At 42.1% G+C, this 24,464-nt stretch overlaps 1 protein-coding gene across 1 annotated transcript in view; it reads right to left on the reverse strand.

Moving 5' to 3' along the window:
* The window catches only part of Npepps (aminopeptidase puromycin sensitive), a 116,264-nt gene that overhangs the window by 21,359 nt on the left and 70,441 nt on the right, over positions 1-24,464 (reverse strand). The window contains exons 10-15 of the mRNA XM_004655500.2: positions 23,363-23,527; positions 21,413-21,517; positions 20,335-20,395; positions 17,454-17,563; positions 11,086-11,149; positions 7,153-7,292 (exon numbers count right to left, since the gene is read on the reverse strand). Coding sequence (XP_004655557.1) covers positions 7,153-7,292; positions 11,086-11,149; positions 17,454-17,563; positions 20,335-20,395; positions 21,413-21,517; positions 23,363-23,527 — 645 coding nt within the window. The remainder of the gene's footprint in view (positions 1-7,152; positions 7,293-11,085; positions 11,150-17,453; positions 17,564-20,334; positions 20,396-21,412; positions 21,518-23,362; positions 23,528-24,464) is intronic.

Here is a 24,464-nt window from a genome sequence, read left to right on the forward strand (position 1 = left end):
CCAAGTAATGGGACCAAAGGTGTGTGGAGGAAGGGGGGAGTTAATAGGATGATATTATATATATGTAAATAGAAGAACAGATTAATGAGAGTGGAAAGGCCTAAGTGAGATCAGGGGAAGAGATTGAGTAAGGAAAGGTGGATGGAGGGCTAATTGCAATCTAAGAGGATATAAGTAAGTCATATGAAAACCTACTTTGTTGAACAATGGAACACACCGGAGCCATAGATTGTTACTACAAAATTTTCAGTGACAGGGATGGGATACCTTCCAGGGAGCTGTTGGCCAAGGAGGTCCCTGATGCCCCTCAAACATTACAGGCTATTACCGACACCCTTGGTTTCCCACCAGGAATAGATGGTAAGACCCTACTGCTGAAGACTCCACATACTTGAGCTGCAAGGTCACTGAGAAACCCTGCTGGAGCTGAGCTGAAAACCTCCTCCATGGAGACTAGCTGATAGAAAGCTGGAAAAAGCCACGCTGCATGCAGTTCAATGGGAGAGAAGTGGAGATATCCAATAGTGGACACTGCAAGCCTTATTATTTGGCCAGCCAGGCCAAATGAGCCAATGGGTGCAATAGTGGCACGTCTGTTATGGGGGAAAACAACTGCCCTCTAATTTGACTAGAGCCCGCTCCATGTGAAGGAATATATCCCTGATACTGAAAACCTACAACAGGGGTAGTCAAGAGGCCTAGGAACATAATGTCTGCTGCTGTCTGGCTAAAAGTTTATGCTATGCTCACCAAACTGCCCAGTAAGCACTTCTCTTAATGTTCATACCCATATATTAATGCTATTCTAACTTTTGGTTAGATAACCTTCTATTTTCAGATGGCAGTGACCTTGGAATGACTCAGAAGGCATCGTAGTGCTGGGAAGAAGTGACAGAGGAGTGCTCAGCACTGAAATAACTCAATCACACCTTCCAAGGCTCAGGGTCCATTGCAAAAGAGGTAGTGGAAAGGATGTAAGAGCCAAAGGAAGGGTAGGACTCCTTACAATGTGCTCCTCCTGACACAAAATGGCCTGGATATCCATGACCTCACAGTGCCTGAAACTACCTACACAAGACTATCACAATAGGAGGTAAATGATCATGACATCAGCCAGGCGTGGTGGTGCATGCCTTTAGTCTCAGCACTGGGAGGCAGAGGAAGGAGGCTCACTGAGTTTGAGGCCACCCTGAAACTCCATAGTGAATTCCAGACCAGCCTGGGCTAGAGTGAGACCCTACCTCGAAAAACAAAAACAAAAAACAAACAAAAAAAAGTTCATGACATCAAAATAAAAGAAACTGATTGAGAGGGGGAGGGAATACGATGGATAGTGGAGCTTCAAAGCAGAAAGTGGGAGGAGGGAGGGAATTACCATGGGATATTGTTTACAATTATGGAAGTTGTCAATCAAATAAATAAATAAATAAAAAGGTGTGTACAACCATGTATGGCATTATTATTATTATTCTGAGAAAGAGACAGACAGAATAGGTATACTAGGGCCTCTAGCCACTGCAAGTGAACTCAAGACACACAAGTCACCTTGTGCATCTGGTTTACTTGGGTACTGGGGGATTGAACCTGGGTCCTTAGGTTTGGCAGGCCAGTGCCTTAACTGCTATGCAATCTCTCCAGCCCACCCCCACTTTTTTAACACAAGTGCTGGGGATCAACCTCAGGTCCTCAAATTTGTGAGGCAAGCATTTTACTGACTGAATTATTACCTCAACCCTATTTTTGTTTTCTAAATTATTTGTCAGTGTGGGTATATGGTCCAGGATCTCCAACCACTGTGAACAAAAGCCTGTCCAACATTATGTGGGTAGCTATGGCATTGAATCAAGGCTAGCAGTTGTCCAAAACTCAGAAGCAAATAAGTTATAAAAAATTATTAAAGAGAGAGACAATGGGCACACCAGGGCCTCTAGCCACTAGAAACAAACTCCAGATGCATGTGCCACCTTGCGCATCTGGTTAATGTGGGTCCTGGATAATCAAATCTGGGCCCTTAGGTTTTGCAGGCAAGTGCCTTAGCACTAAGACATCTCTCCAGTCCCAAATAAAGTTTTTGTTTTTGTTTTTTTAAATGAAAAAAACATGGCTGGGCATGGTGGTGCACACCTTTAATCCCAGCATTTGGGAGGCAGGGATAGAAGGATCGCCATGAGTTTCTGGCCAACCCGGGCTAGAGTGAGACCCTACCTCAAAAAGCAAAACAATGAAAAAAGGAGAACAGGAAAGAAGGCTCAGGGGTTAAGGCACTTGTCTGAAAAGCCTAATAAGGACATGAGTTTGATTCCCCAGTACCCATGTAAAACCAGATGCACAAGGTGGTGCTTGTGTCTGGAATTCAATTGCAGTGGCTAGAGGCCCTAGCATGCCTATTCTCTGTCTCTATTTGCCACCCCCCAAATAAATAATAAATAATAAATATTTTAAAATATATCATTTATTTACTTGCAAGCAGAGACATACAGACACACACACAGAGAATATGTGCACCAGGGCTTCCAGCCATTGCAAATGACCTCCAAACACACACACCACCCAGTGCATCTGGCTTTACGTGGGTCTTGGAAACTGAATCTGGGTCTCTGGCTCTGCAAAAAAACACTTTAGCCAATGAGCCATCTCTCCAGCTACTAAATAAATTTTTTTAAACAATAATAATAATAAAAAAAAGGAACCCAGGCATGGTGACACATGCCTTTAATCCCAGCACTTGGGAGGCAGAGGTAGGAGGATCACTGACAGTTTGAGGCCACCCTGAGACTACATAGTGAATTCCAGGTCAGCCTGTACCAGAGTGAGACCCTATCTTGAAAAACAACAACAACAACAAAACAAAAAAAGGAGCAGGGTATGGTGATGCCTTTAATCCCATCCCAGCATTTGGGAGGTACAGGTAGGATTGCTGTGAGCTCGAGAGTAGTCTGAGCCTACAGAGGGAGTGCCAGCCTGGGAGAGAGCAAGATCCTACTTGGAAGGAAAAAATAAAAAGTCAATACTATATATTAAAACACTTCTTCGGCTAGAGTGATGGCACAGTGAGTAAGATCACTTCTTAGGCAAGAACCTGAGACCTCCTGAGCACCCACATAAGCAGCTGGTATGGCCATGCACATGTGTAACCCCAGTCCTATGGAGAACAGAGAATGGAGAATTGCTGAGACTTGTGAAAAGTTGTAAGCCCCAGAATCAGAGAGAGACTGTTATCTCAAGAAAAACATATGGATGAACAATGGGTAGGGGTCACCTGACATTCTCCTTAGGCCTCCACACATGTGCACACACATGCACACAAAGTATTTGGACATCACTGAGAAACTTTTTTTTTTTTTTTTTTTTAACAAACACTGATCCATTAAGTCCAAAGCTTCAACAGAATTAACCATTTTCAGATATCAAATTTAAATCTTTAAGAAGAACTATATTTTTCTAATTTTATTTCAGTCACTACAGGAAAAACAAAATCCTTTTAACAAAATCTACCTATTACTTAATAACAGAAAGCTGCAGCAAGGGCAATTTCATATAATTTTTGGAGTGAAACACTGGTTGCAATTACTCTCTACAGGCTATTTATGACCCAAACAATGTTTCTGAAAATACTTACATATAGGAATGTTGGCACACACCTGTAACTCCAGCTCTCAGAAGACTGAGGCACGAGGATTTCAAGTTCAAGACCAGCCTGAGCTATATAGCAAGTTTCAAGTTTGGTTTATACAGTAAGGACTTCATCATTAAAACAAAGTAAGGGGGGCTTGAGGGATGGCTCAGCCAGGGTTTGACTCCTCAGAACCCATGGACACAAAGTAGAGTTGCAACTGGAGTTCATTTGCAAATAAATAAAAATAATTTTTAGCCGGGTGTGGTGGCGCACGCCTTTAATCCCAGCACTCGGGAGGCAGAGATAGGAGGATCGCCGTGAGTTCAAGGCCACCCTGAGACTACAGAGTTAATTCCAGGTCAGCCTGGACCAGAGTGAGACCCTACCTCGAAAAACCAAAAAAAAAAAAAAAAAAAAAAAAAATTTTTAAAAAAGACACAACAGCTGACAGAAAGCTGGAAGAAGCCATTCTACATGTAGTTCAATGGGGAAAAGAGATACCACCAGTGAAGATACTCCACAGTGGACACTGCAAGCCTTATAACTGGCCAGCCAGCCCAAATGAGCCAACGGGTGCAAGAGTGGCATATCTATCATGGTGGAAACCAACTGCCCTCCAATTGGACTGGAGGCCCGCTCCATGGGGGGGGAACACATCCCTGATACTAAAAACTTAAAACAGGGGTAGTCATGAGCCCTAGGGGTGTAACATCTGCTGACGTCTGGCTAAATGTATATACTATGCTTATCAAACTGCCCAGTAAGCACTTATTTTAATATTCATACCCTTATATTAATGCTACTCTCATTTTGGGTAGAGAATCTTCTCTTTTCAGATGGCAGTGACTTTGGGATGACTCAGAAGGTATCACAGTGCTGGAAAGAAGTGACTGGAGTACTGAGTAACATCTTGATCACACCTTACAAGGCTCAGGGTCTAATGCGGAAGAGGTGGTGGAAAGAATGTAAGAGCCAAAGGAAAGGTAGGAATCCTTACAACATGCTCCCTCCAGACATAAAATGGCCTGGATATCCATGACCTCATAGTGCCTGACACTACCTACACAAGACCATCATAAGAGGAGGAAAAGACCATGACATCAAAATAAGAGAGACTGAGATGGGGAGGGGATATGATGGAGAATGGAATTTCAAAGGGGAAAGGGGGGGAGGGAGGGTATTACCATGGGATACTTTTAATACTCATGGAAAATGTTAATAAAAACTGAGGAAAAAAAAGGACACAACAAAAAAAATATGGGGCTAAAGATATAGCATAGTTAATAAAAGAGTGCTTGCCTAGCATGCATGAAGCCTTGAATTTGATGCCAGTACCACATAAACCCAGTACTCGTGGTAGAGGCACAAGGATCAGGAATTAAGGTAATTCTTGGCTACAAAGCAAGTTTGAAGCCAGGCTGGGATACATGAAACCTATCTCATAAAAACAAAAACCATAAACAGGGCTAGGGAGATGGCTCAGAGCTTAAGGCACTTGCCTGCAAAGCCTAAGGAAACAGGTTCAATTTCCCAGTACAGATGAACAAAGTGGTGTATGAGTCTGGAGTTCATATGCAGTGGCTAGAGGAACTGGTATGCCTATTGTCTCTCACTCTACCTAACCCCCCATAAATTAAAAAAAAATTAGGGCTTGAGATGGTTCAGTAGTTACAGCCTGGTAGTCTGGATTCAATTCTGCAGCCACCCACATAGAATTAAGAAAAACAAACAAAAGAACAAAAACAAAAAAACAAAAACCTCTGGGGGCTGGAAATGATGGCTCTAACAGTTTGTTTGCAGTGGCTAGAGGCCTTGATATGCCCATTCTCTGTTTTTCTCTCTGTGTGTGCAAATGTGTGTGTGTGTGTATATATATGCGCTTTACCAGATATAATAAGCATCTGGTATTCATTTTTGTGCATATATGCACATTTAAGTAGATAAACAGATAGGCAGGTAGGTACAGAGACAGATAGATAGGTGACAGATGGATTCTTTCTTTCTTTTTGATTTTTCAAGGTATGGTCTCACTCTAGCCTAGGCTGACCTGGAATTCACTTTGTAGTCTCAGGGTGGCCTTGAACTCATGGCGATCCTCCTACCTCTGCCTTCTGAGTTCTGGGATTAAAGGCATGTGCCACCACGCCTGGCCCCTAGGGATTTTTCTTTTGTTTGTTTTTAATTTCATTTATTTATTTGTGTGTGTGTGAGAGAGAGAGAGAGAGAGAAGAGAGAGAGGGAGAGAGAGAGGAAACAGGCATGTCAGGGTCACTGTAAATGCATGCACCACCATGTACATCTGACATATGTGGGTTCTTGAGAGGTGAACCTGGGTCTTTAGGCTTCTCAGGAAAGCACCTTAACCTAAGCCATCTCTCTACCTGATCCCCCACCCCAGTTTTTTTTAAAGCTAAAAATCAGAAAAAATGTACCTACTAGAAACCTGTAATTGTGAAAGGAGACTGTAGTGAATATTTTCATTATGAAGGTACATAATACAGAATAATGAAAATAACACTTACCTACTGATATATATAAAATGGTTTTAAAATATTAGCTAGTTGAACTTCACATTTCAGTGACAGATTATTACATGCTCTCATTTGATTACAGTTATACACATATGAAGAGAACACATCATTGAAGTTAACGTATCACTACAATGAGAGGGTAGCTCTCAGCTGCAAGAGTACAAATGTTTTATGCATAGTCTGCTATTTTCCCTTCTTTCAATATAGGGTCTCACTGTATAACTGAGACTAACCTCTAACGCAAAATCCTCTTGCCTCAGTTTCCTATGTGCTGGGATTTTAGACATGCATCACCATACCTAGACACACACTACCATCTGTCCTCTACTTCAGTCCCATCTATTTTTATCCGCTTATCTACTATTCCCTATTTATTATATGGGCAGATATCTGAACAATATTATTTGAAATGGACACAAGATTTTACAAAGTTTTAGAAATGTTTTTCTCAAGGCTGGAGAGATCGCTCATTGATTAAGGCACTTGCCTGCAAAGCCTAACAGACCAGTTCAATTCCCTAGTCCACATGTGAAGCCAGACGCATAGTAGTGTATACACCTCAAGTTTGTTTGCAGTGCCTGGAAGCCCTGGCACGCCCATTCTGTATGTCCTTTGTCTTTTTCTCTCTGCTAGCAAATAAATGAATAAAAATAAAAACAGGGGCTGGAGAGATGGCTTAGTGGTTAAGCACTTGCCTGTGAAATCTAAGGACCCCGGCTCGAGGCTCAATTCTCCAGGACCCACATTAGCCAGATGCACAAGGGGGCGCAAGCACCTGGAGTTTGTTTGCAGTGGCTGGAAGCCCTGGCGCGCCCATTCTCTCCCTCCCCCTCTCTCTGTCACTCTCAAATAAATAAAAATAAACAAAAATAAATAAATAAATAAAATAAAATAAAAATAAATGTTTACCTCTTTGAAAGTTCTAGTCTAAACTGAATGGGTTCAACTTAGGCAGCCACAGAAAGAGGAAAGCTAGAGAAATGGCTATGCCATTTCTAAACTTACCTTTATCCACTGGTCTGGTTTAACATTTTTCAAAACCACATTCATGTCTGGTTTATCCATTAGAATTTTTAGTTTTGCTTGGTTGGGGTCTTCACTAGTAGAGATTGTTATAGGAACCATCCACTGAGGACAGTCTTCTCCTATGCAAAAGAACAAATAGAAAACATGAAAGATGACTTTACATTAGAAGAAAGATGGTAAAGCACAGAGGATAGGTGATATTCAACTAGGAGCCTGGGTTGAAATGACTAGCCAACAACTCATTCTTAGTGCTATAGTAACCTGAACAGTGTTAGTATAAAGGAGAAGGAAACTTACCATCAAATCAAAAGTCTAAGGGAGGGCTAAAGAGATGGCTTAGCCGCTAAGGCGTTTGCCTGCAAAGCCAAGGATCCAAGTTCAGCTCCCCAGGACCCACGTAGGCCATATGCACAAGGGGGCGCATGCATCTGGAGTTCGCTTGCAGTGGCTGGAGGCCCTGATGTGCCCATTCTGTATCTGTTTCTCTCTCTCTAATAAATAAATAAATATTTAAAAACTTTTAAAAAAAAAAAAAGACTAAGGAACAGCCCGGTGTGGTGGTGTACACCTTTAATTCCAGCACTCAGGAGGCAGAGGTAGGAGGACGGCCATGAGTTCAAGGCTACCTTGACACTATACAGTGAATTTTAGGTCAGCTTGTTCTAGAGCGAGACCCAAACCTCAAAACCAAAAAGTCTAAGGGGGAAAAAAATAAAGGCTGGAGAGGTGGCTTGGTGGTTAAGGTACTTGCCCGTGAAGCCTAAGAAACCAGGTTTGATTCTCCAGTACCCATGTAAGCCAGGTGCACAAGGTGGAGCATGCATCTGGAGTTCATTTCCAGTGGCTGGAGGCCCTGGTATACCCATTCTCTCTTTCCCTGGCTGCCCCTTTCTCTCTCACACACTCAAATAAAATAAAATAAAAGTCTAAGGGAAAAGTCAATTCACTGTATAGTCAAAAATGCACTCCCAGCACTTGGGAGGCAGAGGTAGGAGGATCGCCATGAGTTCAAGGTCACTCTGAAACTACAGAGTGAATTCCAGGTCAGCCTGAGCTAGAGTGAGATCCTGCCTCGAGAAAATAAAAAAAATAAAAATAAAATGTATGGAGTCTGGGCACCTTTAATCCCAGTACTCGGGAGACAGAGGTAGGAGGGTCACTGTGAGTTCAAGGCTATCCTGAGACTACATAATGAAGTCCAGGTCAGCTTGGGCTAGAGTGAGACCCTACCTCAAAATACAGACAAACAAACAAACAATACACGGAGTTGAAGAGATAGATCAGAAAAGGCTCTTACTTACAAAGCCTTCCAGCCTGGATTCAATTCACCCTCACCCAGGTAAGCCAGATGCAAAAAGTGGTGCATGCATCTATAATTTGTTTCCAGGTATAAGAGACCCTGGAGCACCCAAACTTGCACAAAAACACACAAATAAATTAAATATATACAACTTTAAAAATCAAGAATTAGGGCTGGAGAGATGGCTTAGTGGTTAAGCACTTGCCTATGAAGCCTAAGAACTCCAGTTCGAGGCTCGATTCCCCAGGACTCATGTTAGCCAGATGCACAAGGGACGCACGCATCTGGAGTTTGTTTGCAGTGGCTGAAGGCCCTGGCGTGCCCATTCTGTCTCTCTCTATCTGCCTCTGTCTGTCACTCTCAAATAACTAAATAAAAATTAACAAAAAAATAATTTAACAAAAAAATCAAGAATCAGCTGAAATGCTTAGTACAATGACTGGTAAGCAAGCCTAATAAACATTGGACTTCGTTTATTGACTTACTTATTATACTCAAGAATTTTTAAAAAAATGACCAACTACAGGTAATACACAGTGAAGACTGGAGACATTTCTTGAGTTTTTCAATCTTTCTTCATTCATTACAGCATCTAATGAAAGACACCTAAAATTTTAAAAATCAAGTGAGTGAAAAAAAAAAAATGTTAAAAGGGCCAGGCCTAGTGGCGCATGCCTTTAATCCCAGCACTCAGGAGGCAGAGATGACAGAATCGCCATGAGTTCGAGGCCATCCTGAGACTACATAGTGAGTTCCAGGTCAGCCTGGGCTAGTGTGAAACACTACTTCAACAAACAAACAAACAAAAATCAAGTGATTGGACGCTACCACTTTTTTATTTTTCCTTTGAGGCACGTCTTGCTTTCTAGCCTGGTCTTGTCTTGAACTCAGGTGTATGCTACCATGCTCAAACTAAATTTTCCTTTTATGACTTCCTTCATTTCTTTCCTCCCTTCTTTCCCTTCTTCTCTTTTCTGTTTTTGTTTTTCGAGGTAGGGTCTCACTCTAGCCCTGACTGACCTGGGATTCACTATGTAGTCTCAGGCTGGCAAACTCACAGCGATTCTCCCACCTCTGCATCCTGACTGCTAGGATTAAGTTGTGCACACTACACCCAACCTAATTCTTATTTATATTCCAAACAACATTATAAAGCAGGGAATATTATTTCTTTTTTACAGATAAGAGAGCTGAAGTATGGCAAGGTTAGTTCTCTAGTAAGAGTGGGAATCCAAATTCAATAGTTGAACTCTGTGTGCTTGTCATTTATTTATTTATTTATTTTGGTTTTTCAAGGTAGGGGTTCACTCTAGTCCAGGCTGACCTGGAATTCACTATGTATTCTCAGGGTGGCTTTGAACTCACAGTAGTCTTCTACCTTTGCCTCCCAAGTGGTCAAGTGGTGTGATTAAAGGTGTATGCCACCACGCCTGGCAAGCTTGTCCTCTTAATTAACATATTCTCAAATATTTTTCTTTTCCTTTTATGTTTTTTTTAAAAAATATCTTATTTTTATTTATTTTGACAGAGACAGAGGGGGCAGGAGAGAATGGGTGTGCCAGGGCTTCCAGCCACTGCAAATGAGTTCTAGATGCGTGAGCCCCTTTGTTTATCTAACTAACATGGGTCCTGGGGAATTGAACCTGGGTCCTTTGGCTTTGCTGGCAAACACCTTTAATTGCTAAGCCATCCCTCCAGCCCCTCCTTTTATGTTTTGAGGCAAGGTCTCATGTATTGTGGTTGGTTTCAAATTCACTTGGTAGCCAAGGATGAACCTGAATTTCCAATTCTCCTGCCATCACTACCCAAGTGCTGGGATTATAAGCAAGTGCCATCATGTTCTGTTTATGCATTGCTAGGGATTACACCTAGGGCTTTGTCCCTGTAGTCAAGCATATTACCTACTGAGCCACATCGTCAGCCCTAAATTTCATTTTTATTCTTTCACCACCTCTTTGTTATCTGATTTTATCAAATTGTAAAAATCCATGGTGGCTTGTTGTCAATAATTCCAATACTAACTCAGAAGGCTGAAGTAGGAAGGATCATTTTGTGTTAGAGGCCAATTTGGGCTACAGAATGAGATTCTATCTAAAAAAGCCTAAATAGGAGAGATGGCTTAGTGGTTATGGTGCTTGCTTGTGAAGCCTATGGATCCAGGTTCAGCTACCCAGAACCAGACTTGGCATGGTGGTGCACATCTTTAATCCTTAACAGAGAGAGGAAGCAGAGGTGGGAAGATTGCTGTGAATTCAAGGCTACTCTGAGACCACATAGTGAATTCCAGGTCAGCCTGGGCAAGAGGGAGACCCTATCTTGAAAAAAACAAAACAATAACAACACAAAAATTAATTACCCAGAACACACATAAGCCAGGTACACATGGTGGCATATGTATCTAGAGATGGTATGCAGTGGCTCGAGGCCCTGGCACACCCATTTCTTATTCTTCAGTATCATCATCATCATCATCATCTCTCTCTAATAAATAAATAAAATCAAAAAGCCCAAATAAATTTTATTTACTATTAATTGAAAAACTACTGTTATGGAACCCAAATTTATTATCAGTTCCCACTTACGGCCACCTACAGTTCCCACTTACAGCTTACCAACATATGGTCCACTGGCACAGAACTTCTTTTGGGACAACTTCAGCAATCTATCATCTTCTACCTAAAAAAGCAAACATAGGCTTTAATAACATAAGCACTTGGCCAGGAGGCTTAGGATTTTTATGACAATGTAGATGGAGAACCAGTATAACCAAACATGAATACACAAAAGTAATTATGCTAATGATACTATATAAAAGTCTCTTTTTTATTTGGGCCTCACAATAAAAATGCTCAAAAAAAAAAAAAAAAACCCTCACAAATGCTCTAAATAAAAGGCCAATTTCTATGTAATGTGATTCCTCAGAAGGCCATGTATAACGCAGAGGAGAATAGGTTCCAAAAAACAAAGTGTTTTTTTAAAAAATATTTTATGTTTTATTTATTTGACAGAGAAAGAAGAGGGGGTAGAGAATGGGTGCACCAGGGCCTCCAGCCACGAACTCCAGATGCATGCACCCCCTTGTGTATCTGGCTAACGTGGGTCCTGGGGAATTGAACCTGGGTGCTTTGGCTTTACAGGCAAACACCTTAGCTGCTAAGCTATCTCTCCAGCCCAGTATTCCTTTTGATTCAAAAGCTGACACAAAGCCACATAGTGGCACATGCCTTTGATCCCAGCACTCACTTGTGAGGCAGAGGTAGGAGAATGGCCATGAGTTTGGGGCTGCCTTGAGACTACATGGTGAAGTCCAGGTCAACCTAGTCTACAGCGAGACCCTGCCCCGAAAAACCAAACAAAACAAACAAAAAACTGACACAACATGGCTAGGAAGATAGCTCAGTGGTTAAAGATGTTTCCTTGAAACCTGCCAACTTGAATTCAATCCTCTTCTCTGACCATGTAAAGCTGGATAGACATACTACGCAGCATGTTTCTGTAACCCTAATGTGCCTAGGGAAATGGGAGGTGAAATTGATAGCTAGAAAGCAGCTGGAACAAGACAGACCCTCATCAGGCTGGAGAGATGGCTTAGCAGTTATGACGTTTGCCTGCAAAGCCAAAGGACCCAGGTTTGATTCCCTAGTACCCAGGTAAGCCAGATGCATAAGGCGATCCACGCACCTGGAGTTTGTTTGCAGTGGCTAAAGACCCTGGCATACCCATTCTCTCTGAAATAAATAAAAGAGACAACCCCCATCACAAAAGCTGAAACACCCAAGGTTTCTCTTTGACCTCCACCACATGTACACTGTGGAATGCATGTGCCAACCTTCTACCACATGCACATACACAATAAAAGTAGATTTAAAAACTTTTAGGAAGCTGGGCAGGGTGGCGCAAACCTTTAATCCCAGCACTTGGGAGGCAGAGGTAGGAGGATCACCATGAGTTTGAGGCCACCCTGAGAATACATAACTAGAATGAGACCCTATATCGAAAAACACCAAAAAAATAAAAAATAAAAAAGGCTAAAGAGATGACTTAGTGGTTAAGGCACTTGGCTGTGAAGCCTAAGGACCCAGGTTTGATTCCCCAGTACCCACATAAGCCAGAAACACAAGGTGGCACATGCGTCTGGAGTTTATTTGCAATGGTTGGTGGCCCCAGAGCACCCATTTTTTCTCTCTCTTAAATATTAAAATAGTAAAATATTTTTTTTAAAATAAGGGATGAAAAAGCAAGAGCTCTTTAAGAAAAAAAAATTCTAAATGTATATATAACAAAAAGCTAGGTGTGTATGTTGAGGGGGAAGCTGGGTGTGGGGCTAGAAAGTTGGCTTAGCAGTCAAGGTGCTTGCCTGCAAAGCCAAAGGACCCAAGTTTGATTCCCCAGTACCCACATAAGCCAGATGCACAATATGGCAAATGCATCTGGAGTTCATTTGCAGTGGCTGAAGGCTCTGGCACATTCATTCTTTCTTTCTCTGTCTCTTTCTCTCTCTCAAACATATATATATTTTTAAAGCTAGGTGTGGTGGCACCCAGCACCTGAGAGGTAGAACTAGGAGGATCAGAATTTCAAGATAAGGTCACCCTCTACTACACAGCAAGTTTGAGTACAGACTGGGCTACATGAGACCCAATCTTAACACCCTCCCTGCAAATAATTAAAGTATACACAACAACTAATAAATAATATATATTACATGACCAACCACAAAATAAATATGAATGCTTGATATATATAAATTAGAGAGGTGAGATGAAGCCTAACCCTAAAACATTTGTAACTTGTAATTCCCAGTAGCACAAGTCAATTACAACCCACATTGAGCTGTTGATTGGAGAGACTTACAAACTTGCCACAAAAAGACAGGTTTTTGTCACAGCACTTGATTACTAGCCTATAGTTAAAGGTAAGATCCTGTTGCTGAAAACACCACATGCTGACAACACAGAACATTGAGAGATCTAGCTTGAATCTAGAAGGAAGCCAATTCCTAGATGGTCTGTCAGTATAGTGCTGGAAAGTGCTACATAAGCTGCTGAAAGAAAATGGTCCACAATGTTCAGTGCTAGAAGGGGTCACTGACATGATGTACACTCCTGTGCAATAGTGGCACCCAGTGTAGGTAAGTAATCAATGGCTCTCTGATTGGCTAAGGGGTCTGTTCAGTGGAAAGGAACCCATAGCTAGGACTGGAAACCAAGTCAGAATCCTATGAAGACCAAGATCATGGATTCCAATGAGAAGTTCCCACTAGTCTTTGGCCAGAAGAGAGACTATACCCATCAAAATCTATCTTAATTAATACTTTTATCCCATTTAACCTTTGCTGACCTCATTTTCCATTGGAGAATCTGCTTTTCTTTTTCAGAAGGCAGTGAGAATGGAAGAGATAAACCACCCCTCCTAAATCAACCAGGTCCCAGTTGAAACTAGAGGAATTGGTGAGATGAGCAGGAGTGCTGCTTCAATAGCAAGCCTGACAACCAGGGCCAGGGAGATGGGAGACAAGACACTGAGGATACTCAAAACATACCAAAGCAGAAATTATGCAACACTAAAGTAGACTTAAAACACACCTACCATGGCTCAGGAAATTTTGTGGAAGAAGAGGTATAAAGACTGTAAGAGCCACAGAGTGGAAAAGAATGTCCAGAGGCACTGCCAACCCTTGACCCCTTTACAAAGACTGACTGCTGTTTTCACCCTTCATAACCCATAACCCCGTGGTGAATACCAGTGATCCCACTGAAGACAGCTGTGGTGGTTTGATTCAGGTGTCCCCCTTAGGTATTCTGAATGCTAGGTTCCCAGCTGATGGAGATTTGAGAATTAATGCCTCCTAGAGGGAGTGTATTGTTGGGGGCGGGCTTATGGGTATTATAGCTAGTTTCCCCTTGCCAGTGTTTGGCACACTCTCTTGTTGCTTTTGTCCACCTTATATTGGCCAGGGAGTGATGTCCACCCTCTGCTCATGCCATCGTTTTCCCCTGCCATCGTGGAGCTTCCCCTCAAGACTGTAAGACAAAATAAATCTCTTCTGCCCAGAAGCTGTTCTTGATTGGGTAATTTCTACCAGCAATGTGAACCGGACTGCAACAGTAAAGTGGTACCGAGGAGTGGGATTGCTGCTAGACACCTGACTATGTGGCTTTGGCCTCTTGGTTTGAAACCTTGGCTTGAGATGCCTTGCAGTGCTGTAAGTACAGCTACATGGACTATTATGGTCTGAGCTGCAAGACCTGAATTGCAGTAAGAACTATAGACTGTGAGGTTTGGCTTATGAGGGTAAGAAAGAGCTTTGCTTGGATTGGGCTAGCAGTTTGTTTGAGAAGCTTGCTCTTATGCCCATGTCCTGAGAAGTTGAGCAGGTTGCTTTGCGTAGAAATGGAATGGTGTGAGCAGAGGGATGTGGCACAGAAAGAAAAATCTTTGGGTGAACTGTTGCCCGTTTAGCTGCAAATGAGAGATTACAACCTTTGAGATTGGGCCAGCTGACCTGTGCTAGGGCAACAGGAAGAATGTTGATTCTTTTGAAGAGGCCTGAGTGCTCAGAGTGTCCTGTTCTTCAGAAAGTCTGCTTTATTCCCCCCTTAATTAACAAATTGGCAGCCTTTCTGGTATCGTTGAGTATCAGAAATGCTGGAAAGAGGGTCATTGAGTTTGCAACACAGTCTTGTGTTTTGGAAATGGCCATGGGCAGTGTGAAGCAGGTTTGCTGGTTGCCTGCATAGAGACCCCATGGGGCCATGGAGATGAACCATGACTTGCAGTGGAGACCCAGTAGAGATGCCGCGACCACAAGATGGCTGCTAAGGAGCTGCCGGCCCTGATGAAGTTTCCCAGGACTGTGAGTAGCCTAGCTGGAGGGGCAGAATTGGAATGCCAGAGACTTTTTGCTGGTTAGAATTATCGGACTTGGAGATTTGTCAATGGCTAGTTGTTGAACTTGAAGCCACTGATGTTTGCCCTGGTTGTTTTAAATCTTGTATTGGTTGAATGTTTCTTTGCTATGCCCAGTGCCATCTTTTGTAGTGTTAATATTTATTCTGTACCATTATGGGTTTTTTGAGGTTATTTTTTTTTGGTATTATGGCTCAGTTAAAAGATCTTGGACTATGGGGATGTTTGAACATCATTGGGATTGATAAAAACTATGGGGGTTTTTTAAGTCAGACCAAATGCATTGTATTTTACATCATGAATGGATATCAGTTTATGGGGGCCAGGGGGGGAATGTGGTGGTTTGATTCAGGGGTCCCCATAACCTTAGGTGTTCTGAATGCTAGGTTCCCAGCTGGTGGAGATTTGGGAATTAATGCCTCCTGGAGGGAGTGTATTGTTGGGGGTGGGCTTATGGGTATTATAGCCAGTTTCCCCTTGCCAATGTTTGGCACACTCTCCTGTTGCTATTGTCCACCTTATGTTGGCCAGTCTCTGCTCATGCCATCATTTTCCCCTGCCATCATGGAGCTTCCCCTCAAGCTTGTAAGCCAAAATAAATCCCTTTTTCCCAGAAGCTGCTCTTGGTTGGGTGATTTCTACCAGCAATGTGAACTGGACAGCAACAACGGCCCTTGGCGGAGGGAGCAGGGAGGAGGAAAAGGATGATACTAACATATAATGTGTCTGTACAAAATTTCTACTTGGGATGGAAAGATGGGTGAACAGTTAAGTGCTTGCCTGTGAAGCCTAAGGGACCCTGTTTGAGGCTCAATTCCCCAGGACCCACAAAAGCCAGATGTGCAAGGTGGCACATGCATCTGGAGTTCATTTGCAGTGGCTGGAGACACTGGTGTGCCCATTCTCTGTCTGCCTCTCTGTCAGATAGATAGATAGATAGATAGATAGATAGATAGATAGATAGATAAAATCTCTACTTAATAACATATAAATTACATAACAATTATATAATTGTCACATAATTGTAGATTATATAAATATATTAACAAATTAATCTTACAGAGAAAGTTTATTTATTTATTTTTATTTTAGTGTTTTGTTTTGTTTTGTTTTGAAGGTAGGTCTCACTCTAGCCCAGGCTGACCTGGAACTCACTCTGTAGTGTCAGGGTAGCCTCGAACTCATGCTTCTCCTACCTCTGCCTCCCAAGTGCTGAGATTAAAGGCGTGCACCACCACACGTGGGAAAAGTTTTTAATTTTTTTTCATTTTTTGATTTTTTCAAACTAGGGTCTTGCTCCAGACCAGGCTGACCTGGAATTAACTATGTAGTCTCAGGGTGGCCTCGAACTCTTGACGATCCTCCTATCTCTACCTCCCCAGTGCTGGGATTACAGGCATGCGCCACCAAGCCCAGCTCAAACAGTAAATTTTACAATGAAACACAACACAGGAGGGAGAGCTCAGTTGGCAGAGTGCTTACCTTACAAGCCTAATTCTGAGTTCAATGCCTGGAACCACATGAAAATGTCAGGTGGGTGCATTTGTAATCCTAGCACTGGGAAAGTGGAGACAGAAGGAGTCCTGCCAGTCTAGCTGACTTGTGGAGTTCCAAGTGCTAGGATTAAAAGCATGCACCACCATGCCTGGCTTCATTTTTTTTTTTTTTTTAAATGAGAGAGAGAGAATACGAATTGGTGTGCCAGGGCCTCCAGGCATTTGAACGCAATTGAACTCTAGATGCATGCACCACCTTGTGCATCTGGCTTACATGGGACCTGGAAAGTTGAACATGGGTCCTTAGGGTTTGCAGGCAAGTGCCTTAACTGCTAAGCTATCTCTCCAGCCTGTTTTTGTTTTTTGAAGCAGGGTCTCACTCCAGCACAGACTGATCTGGAACTCAATCTGTACCACAGGCCTTGAACTCATGACCATCCTCCTACTTCAGCCACCTGAGTGTTGAAATTATAGGTGTGTGCCACCACATCACTCTCCATCTTATTTGTACTTTACCCTCTTGAGCCATCTCACGAGCCCCCAAGGATTTTTTTAATATGTACAAATAAGTTTACCTGTTCATCTTCCACATAAACGAGAGGGAATCCCATTTGTTTGGTCCAGGTATTCATCACTGCTGCTATAGGTTTACCACTAGCATTTTCCAAACTTTCCCAAAGATCCTCTAGAAAGTAAACAAAAACAATAACCTAAAATGTTTATATACTTATTTTCTTAAAACAAATGACTTTTTTCTTTTTCTTTTATGGTTTTTCAAGGTAAGGTCTTGAGCCGGGAGTGGTGGTGCACACCTTTAATCCTAGCACTCAGGAGGCAGAGGTAGAAGGGTTGTCAAGAGTTTGAGGCCACCCTGAGACTACATATTTAATTCCAGGTCAGCCTGGACCAGAGTGAGACCCTACCTCGAAAAAATAAAAAAGAAACAATCAAGGTAAGGTCTTTGCTGTAGCCCAGGCTGACCTGGAGTTCACTATGTAGTCTCGGGGTGGCCTGGAACTCACAGCAACCTTCCTACCACTGCCTCTGAGTGCTGGGATTAAAGGTATGCAACCACCACAAACCAAATCAGATTTTTCACTTAACTATTAACATTGCATGAGCCGGGTGTGGTGGCGCAAGCCTTTAATCCCAGCACTTGGGAGGCAGAGGTAGGAGGATTGCTGAGAGTTCAAGGCCACCCTGAGACTGCATAGTGAATTCCAGGTCAGCCTGAGCCACAGTGAGACCCTACCTCGAAAAACAACAACAACAAAAATGTACAATTTGCCAACTTTTTGTTTCCCACTGAGTCAAATACTCTATCTTGCTATGCTACAACTAAGTAAATTCTAATTATTTATTTATAATCAGAGAGATAGAAGAAACAGGGAGAGAGAGAGAGACAGAGAGAGAGAGAGAGAATGGGCACAATAGGGTCTCCAGTCACTGCAAACAAGCTCCAGATGCATGTGCCACCTTGTGAATCTGACTTTTGTGAGTTCTGGGGACTTGAACCTGGGTCATTAGCCTTTGCTTGCAAGCTCCTCACTGCTGAGCCATCTCTCCAGCCCTCATCAAACTGCAGATGCATCTGACTTACATGGGCAGTGTAAGTCAACAGGTTTATGAGCAATTACTTTTAACAACTGAAACACCCCTCTAGCCCCAACCTAAGTAAATTCTATTATAAAAATTGGTCTTGCTTTAATCCCAGCACTTGGGAGGCAGAGGTAGGAGGATATCCGTGACTTCAAGGCCACCCTGAGACTACAGAGTAAATTCCAGGGCAGCCTGAGCTTGAGTGAGGCCCTACCTCAAAAAACAACATAAAAGCCGGGCATGGTGGCACAAGCCTTTAAGATCAGCAGAGGTAGGAGGATCACCGTGAGTTCAAGGCCACCCTGAGAATACAGAGTGAATTCCAGGTCAGCCTGGGTTAGAGTGAGACCTTACCTCGAAAAAAACCCCCAAAACCAAAAAAACTAGTCTTGGGCTGGAGCGATGGCTTAGCTGTTAAAGAACTTACCCACAAAGCCCAGGGACCCTGGTTTGATTCCCCAGTACCCATGTAAGACTGGCGCACAAGGTGGCACATGCATTTGGAATTAGTTTGCAGTGGCTGGAGGCTCTGGTACGCTCATTCTCTCTTTTAAAATTTTTTTTTATTTTTTGGTTTTTCAAGGTAGGGTTTCACTCTAGCTCAGGCTGACCTGGAATTTACTATGCAATCTCAGGGTGGCCTCGAACTCACAGTGTTCTCCCTACCTCAGTGTTCCTCCTACCTCGGCCTCCCAAGTGCTGGGAATAAAGGTGTGCGCCACCACTGCCGGCACGCCCATTCTCTTTATCTGCCTGCCTCTTTCTATCTCAAATAAATAAATAATAATTTAAACAATCGGTCTGTTATAAAGATGTACACAATCATTCTAATGCATAAAAACATTACAAAATTGCTATAAACTAGACAAATGAGTTCAAACAAAAATAGAAACAAAGATACAGACAGAAAACATGTTCATTCCTACTCAATATTTTACTCACAAGCTTAAAGACTTTATAATTAACCCAAGTCAAAACATACTCAATGCTGATAAAGCCTAAGTAAAACTCTTTTTTAAAAATATTTTATTTTTATTTATTTATTAGAGACAGAGGGAAGGAGTGAGAGACAGAATGGGCACACCAGGGCCTCTAGTCATTGCAAACAAACTCCAGATGCATGCGCCACCATGTGTATTTGGCTTATGTGGGACCTGGAGAATTGAACCAGGGTCCTTAGGTTTCACAGGCATGTGCCTTAACCACTAAGCCATCTCTCTAGCCCCTAAGTAAAACTCTTATGGTCATGAAGAAAGCAAAACAGCAACATAATGTGAATGTGCCATAATGGTGGTATGGGTGGAGGTGAAAAAAAAAAAAAACACATAAAGAAAACGCCAAAGAAACTGAGAACTTTATAAGGTAACTTTTTTGTCTTTATCTTAAAGATGAATTGTTTGTTACACAGAAAGGCATGTGTGTGTGTGGGAGGGGAATCCAGGTAAATAGGATAAATAGCCCATGCATAAATAAGAACATATAAGATAAAAATTAGAAAAAAACAATTAGAATCAATAGCTGGGGATGATATCATATGCCTGTAATCCCAGCACTTGGTTAGCAGAGGCAGGAGGATCATACCAAGTTCAAGGCCAACCTAGTCTATATAGCAAGTTTCAGGCCAGCTAGAAGTACACAGCAACTCTGTCTTAAAAATCAAAAGAAATCAAAACTTTAAATCACTTAACAACATGCCAATAAGTTCTAGACTAGAAGGCATACAAGTGTGAGTCATTGGAGAGGAGACAAAAACACAGGCAGGAGCATTTTCTTCACGATAGTATAACTTACAAAGACTCCACCAACATGATAAAAGAAAAGAAGGGAGGGAGGGAAACAAACAAAAAGAAAAATTACCTGTGGCAGCATTCTTTTGTTGGAACTTGGTTAAATACATGTTCATTCCTTTCTTAAAATCCTGAGAAAACACAAATTTTAAATCCAAAAGAATCACATCTCAAAATTTTATAGATCTGCATATTAGTCAAAAGCAAATTTACTCAAATGCTAAAGTATCATTTATACTAATAAAACATGTAACCAAAAAGGGAGAAAGAGAGGGAGTGAGAGAATGGGTGCACCAGGGCTCCAGACACTGCAAACAAACACCAGATGCATGCACCCCCTTGTATATCTGGCTAACGTGCATCCTGGAGAATTGAACCTGTGTCCTTTGGCTTTGCAGACAAACACCTTAACTGCTAAGCCATCCCTCCAGCCCTTAAAAATGTATACTCTTGCTAGGCATGGTGGCACATGCCTTTAATCCTAGTACTTGGGAGACAGAAGTAGGAGGATTGCCATGAGTTTGAGACCACCCTGAGACTACAGTGAATCTCAGGATGGATAGATGGCTCAGGGGTTAAAGGTACTTGCTGACAAAGTCTGACAGCCTTAGTTCAATTCCCCAGTACCCACATAAAGCCAGATGCATAAAGTAGCAATTGTGATTGGAGTTCATATGCAATGGCTATGATGCCCATTCATTCAGCACCGAGCTTGGGGGCACAGGCCTTTAATCCCAACACTTAGTAGGCTGAGGTAGGAGGATTGTTATGAGTTCAAGACCACCCTGAGACATCATGAATTCCAGGTCAGCTTGGGCTACAGTGAGCTCCTACCACAGAGAAAAAGAAAAAAAAAAAATCAGCTATTCTAGAGCTGGGAAGATGGCTCAGTGGATAAAGGATTTGTCTGCAAAACCTGCCTAGTTCTGAAGCCACCCATTTAACCTCTAAGCAAAAAGTGGTGCAAATGCCTGGCATTCATTTACTGCAACAGCAAGAGATTGTGCTGTGCCCATATATACAGATACACCACACATATTCAAACACTATGTATAAATACATATATACATACATACACACAGGCATTCTGTTCATGCTTTATGATTTCATAAAAAAGGAACAGAAAGCTTTTAAAAATTGCTTTTTACCTTATCGCCGATGTAGTCATGTAGCATTCGGATAACAGATGCACCTTTGCTGTATGATATAGCATCAAATATCTCATCAACCTCAGATGGATGGCCCACACTGACCTGGCAGACAGTGTGATTCAGGGTTATGACAGGAAGCAGACAGCCTGTAATACTGAATTACATAAAAAGCTTCTAGAAAAACCCTTCTAACTTGTAACATATTCTGCCTTTAACTCACTCATAAAGTATATTATGATCTTCACACAAAAGCATAACCAATCTAATTAAAATGGTATATATAACATGATCCTTGGCATAGTTCATAGCCTAGGTTCTAGACCTTATTCTGTCTGCTAAGAGGCAAGTCACTATAGCTTCATTTATTTTTGTGGGTGTGTTTTGGGGAAGAGTGTAGAGATGAAAACCATTTGGTTTCTTGCACTAACTGTAATGATTTAGGACATGGATTAAACACAAAGTAGGAATGCAATTCTACTTCTTTTTATCTTTTAGTTTTATTCATTTTTTAAGACATAGGCTCATGTAGCTTAGGCTGGCACAAACTCTCTAAGTAGTTTAGTATGACTTTGAACTTCATATGATCCTAACTCTACCTCCTAAATTTGGGGATTACAGGTATGCACAACAATGCCCAGTTTATTTGGTGCAAGGGAATCAACCCAGGGCTATGTGCATGCTAGGTAAGAATTCTGCAATCCACAACTAAAGTTCTTTGGATATAAAATTTATAATCACAAGAGGTAGGTGTGCATAGTGGCTCATACTTATAATAATCCTAGCACTCCAGAGGCAGAGACAGAAGTATTGCCAAAGAGTCCAAGGCCAGCTTGATCTACACAGTGAGTTTGAGGCCAGGGCTACATAGCAAGACCCTGCCTCAAAACTTCATCCCCAAATAAATAAATAGTATTAATAAGCTAGAAGAGATAAGGATAAGATAATCCAAGAGAACTAAAATATGTATAGAGTTGGGCTGGAGAGACGGCTTAGTGGTTAAACGCTTGCCTGTGAAGCCTAAGGACCCTGGTTCGAGGCTCGATTCCCCAGAACTCACGTTAGCCAGAGGCCCAAGGGGCACATGCATCTGGAGTTCATTTGCAGTGGATGGAAGCCCTGGTGCACCCATTCTCTGTCTGTCACTCTCAAATAAATAAATAAAAATGAACAAAAAAAAATATGCACAGAGTCAATGATGATAATAAAGGATGTCCAGAATTTTCCTTGAAGCAAATACTAAGAGATGTGGTTCAATCATACTAGTCAATAAAAATGTATTTATTTCTATAAAAACCAAATTTTTATACTGCCCACCTTAAAAAGAAATATAAATTAGAACTCAGTCTCATCCAAATTAAGGACTGGAAATATGAATTAAAAAACAAGGGAAGCGGGCTGGAGAGATGGCTTAGCGGTTAAGCGCTTGCCTGTGAAGCCTAATGACCCCGATTTGGGGCTCGGTTCCCTAAGACGCACGTTAGCCAGATGCACAAGGGGGCACATGCATCTGGAGTTCATTCGCGGTGGCTGGAGGCCCCAGCGCGCCCATTCTCTCTCTCTGCCTTTCTCTCTGTGTTTGTCTCTCTCAAATAGATAAATTAAAAAAATTAAAAAAAAAAAAAAAAAAAAAACAAGGGAAGCTCGGCAGTGGTGGTGCATGCCTTTAATCCCAGATCTTGGGAGGCAGAAAGAGGTAGAAGGATTGTTGAGAGTTCAAGGCCACCCCAAGACTACATAGTGAATCACAGTGAATTCCAGGTCAGCCTGGGCTAGAGCAAGACCTTACCTCGAAAATAAATAAATAAATAAATAAATAAATAAATAAAGGAAATCGCCCATGCAGTTTTATTATGCTCATTTCAGAATGCTAAGCATCTCCATAACAAAGTAGTTACTTCACTGAAAAGGTGGTCAGCCACAGGCTAAGGATTGATAGTCATAGCTCACTTCAATAGGATGGCTGTTATCTAAGGCATCAAGCTCCTGGGCACGGGTGTAATCTGCAGAAACAAACTGAGTCCAGATATCATATTCTGGAAAGCAGTGGTCTACACACAGATACTCAATCCAGGATGCGAAGCCTTCATTCAACCAGAGATGAGTCCACCATTCCTAAAAATAACAGGTGGAAAAACAAGTGAAGAAAACAAAATTAATACTCAATTCATTTGAAAAACATATTCCCTCTATTATACTCCAAAACTTACATTTTAATGAATTAAAATCTAAAAGCAAATTGTGGGGGCTGTGGAGATGGCTCACTGATCAAGTGCTTGTCACGCAAGCATGAGGGTCTGAGTTCAGATTCTAAGCACCCACATAAGTACCAGGTATGGTTATGTGCATCTGTAATCCCATTTCTGGGAAGGTAGAGACAGGAAGATCTCTGGGGTTTGTTGGATAGCTAGTCTAGCCAAACTAGTGAACTTTGGGTTCAATGAGAGATCTTATCTCAAAAGAATAAGGGCCAGGCCTGGCACAACACACCTTTAATCCCAGCATTTGGGAGGCACACAGGTAGGGGGATTGCTGTGAGTTTGAGGCCAGGCTGAAACTACATAGTGAATTCCAGGTCAGCTTGGGCTAGAGTAAGACACTACCTCAAAAAACAAGCAAACTGCCCCAGCACGCTTGGAATAAAAATCCTCTTGCTGTTTGCATCAAGAAAAAAACAAAAACAAAAACAAAAACAAAACAAGCAAACCAAAAAGAGAGAGAGAGAGAGAGAGAGAAAGAATAAGGTATACAGTGTTTGAGGAAGACACTTGACATTAACCTCTGGCATACACACATGCATACATGCATACCTACACACACAAATATGTGCTCACACAAAATAATTTGAAAAGATAGCTAAGTGATGGGCTGGAGAGATGGCTTAGTGGTTAAGCGCTTGCCTGTGAAGCCTAAGGACCCCGGTTCGAGGCTCGGTTCCCCAGGTCCCACATTAGCCAGATGCACAAGGGGGTGCACGCGTCTGGAGTTCGTTTGCAGAGGCTGGAAGCCCTGGCGCACCCATTCTCTCTCTCTCCCTCTATCTGTCTTTCTC

This window comes from Jaculus jaculus, chromosome 9 (assembly GCF_020740685.1).
Source record: "Jaculus jaculus isolate mJacJac1 chromosome 9, mJacJac1.mat.Y.cur, whole genome shotgun sequence".
Taxonomy (NCBI): Eukaryota; Metazoa; Chordata; class Mammalia; order Rodentia; family Dipodidae; genus Jaculus; species Jaculus jaculus.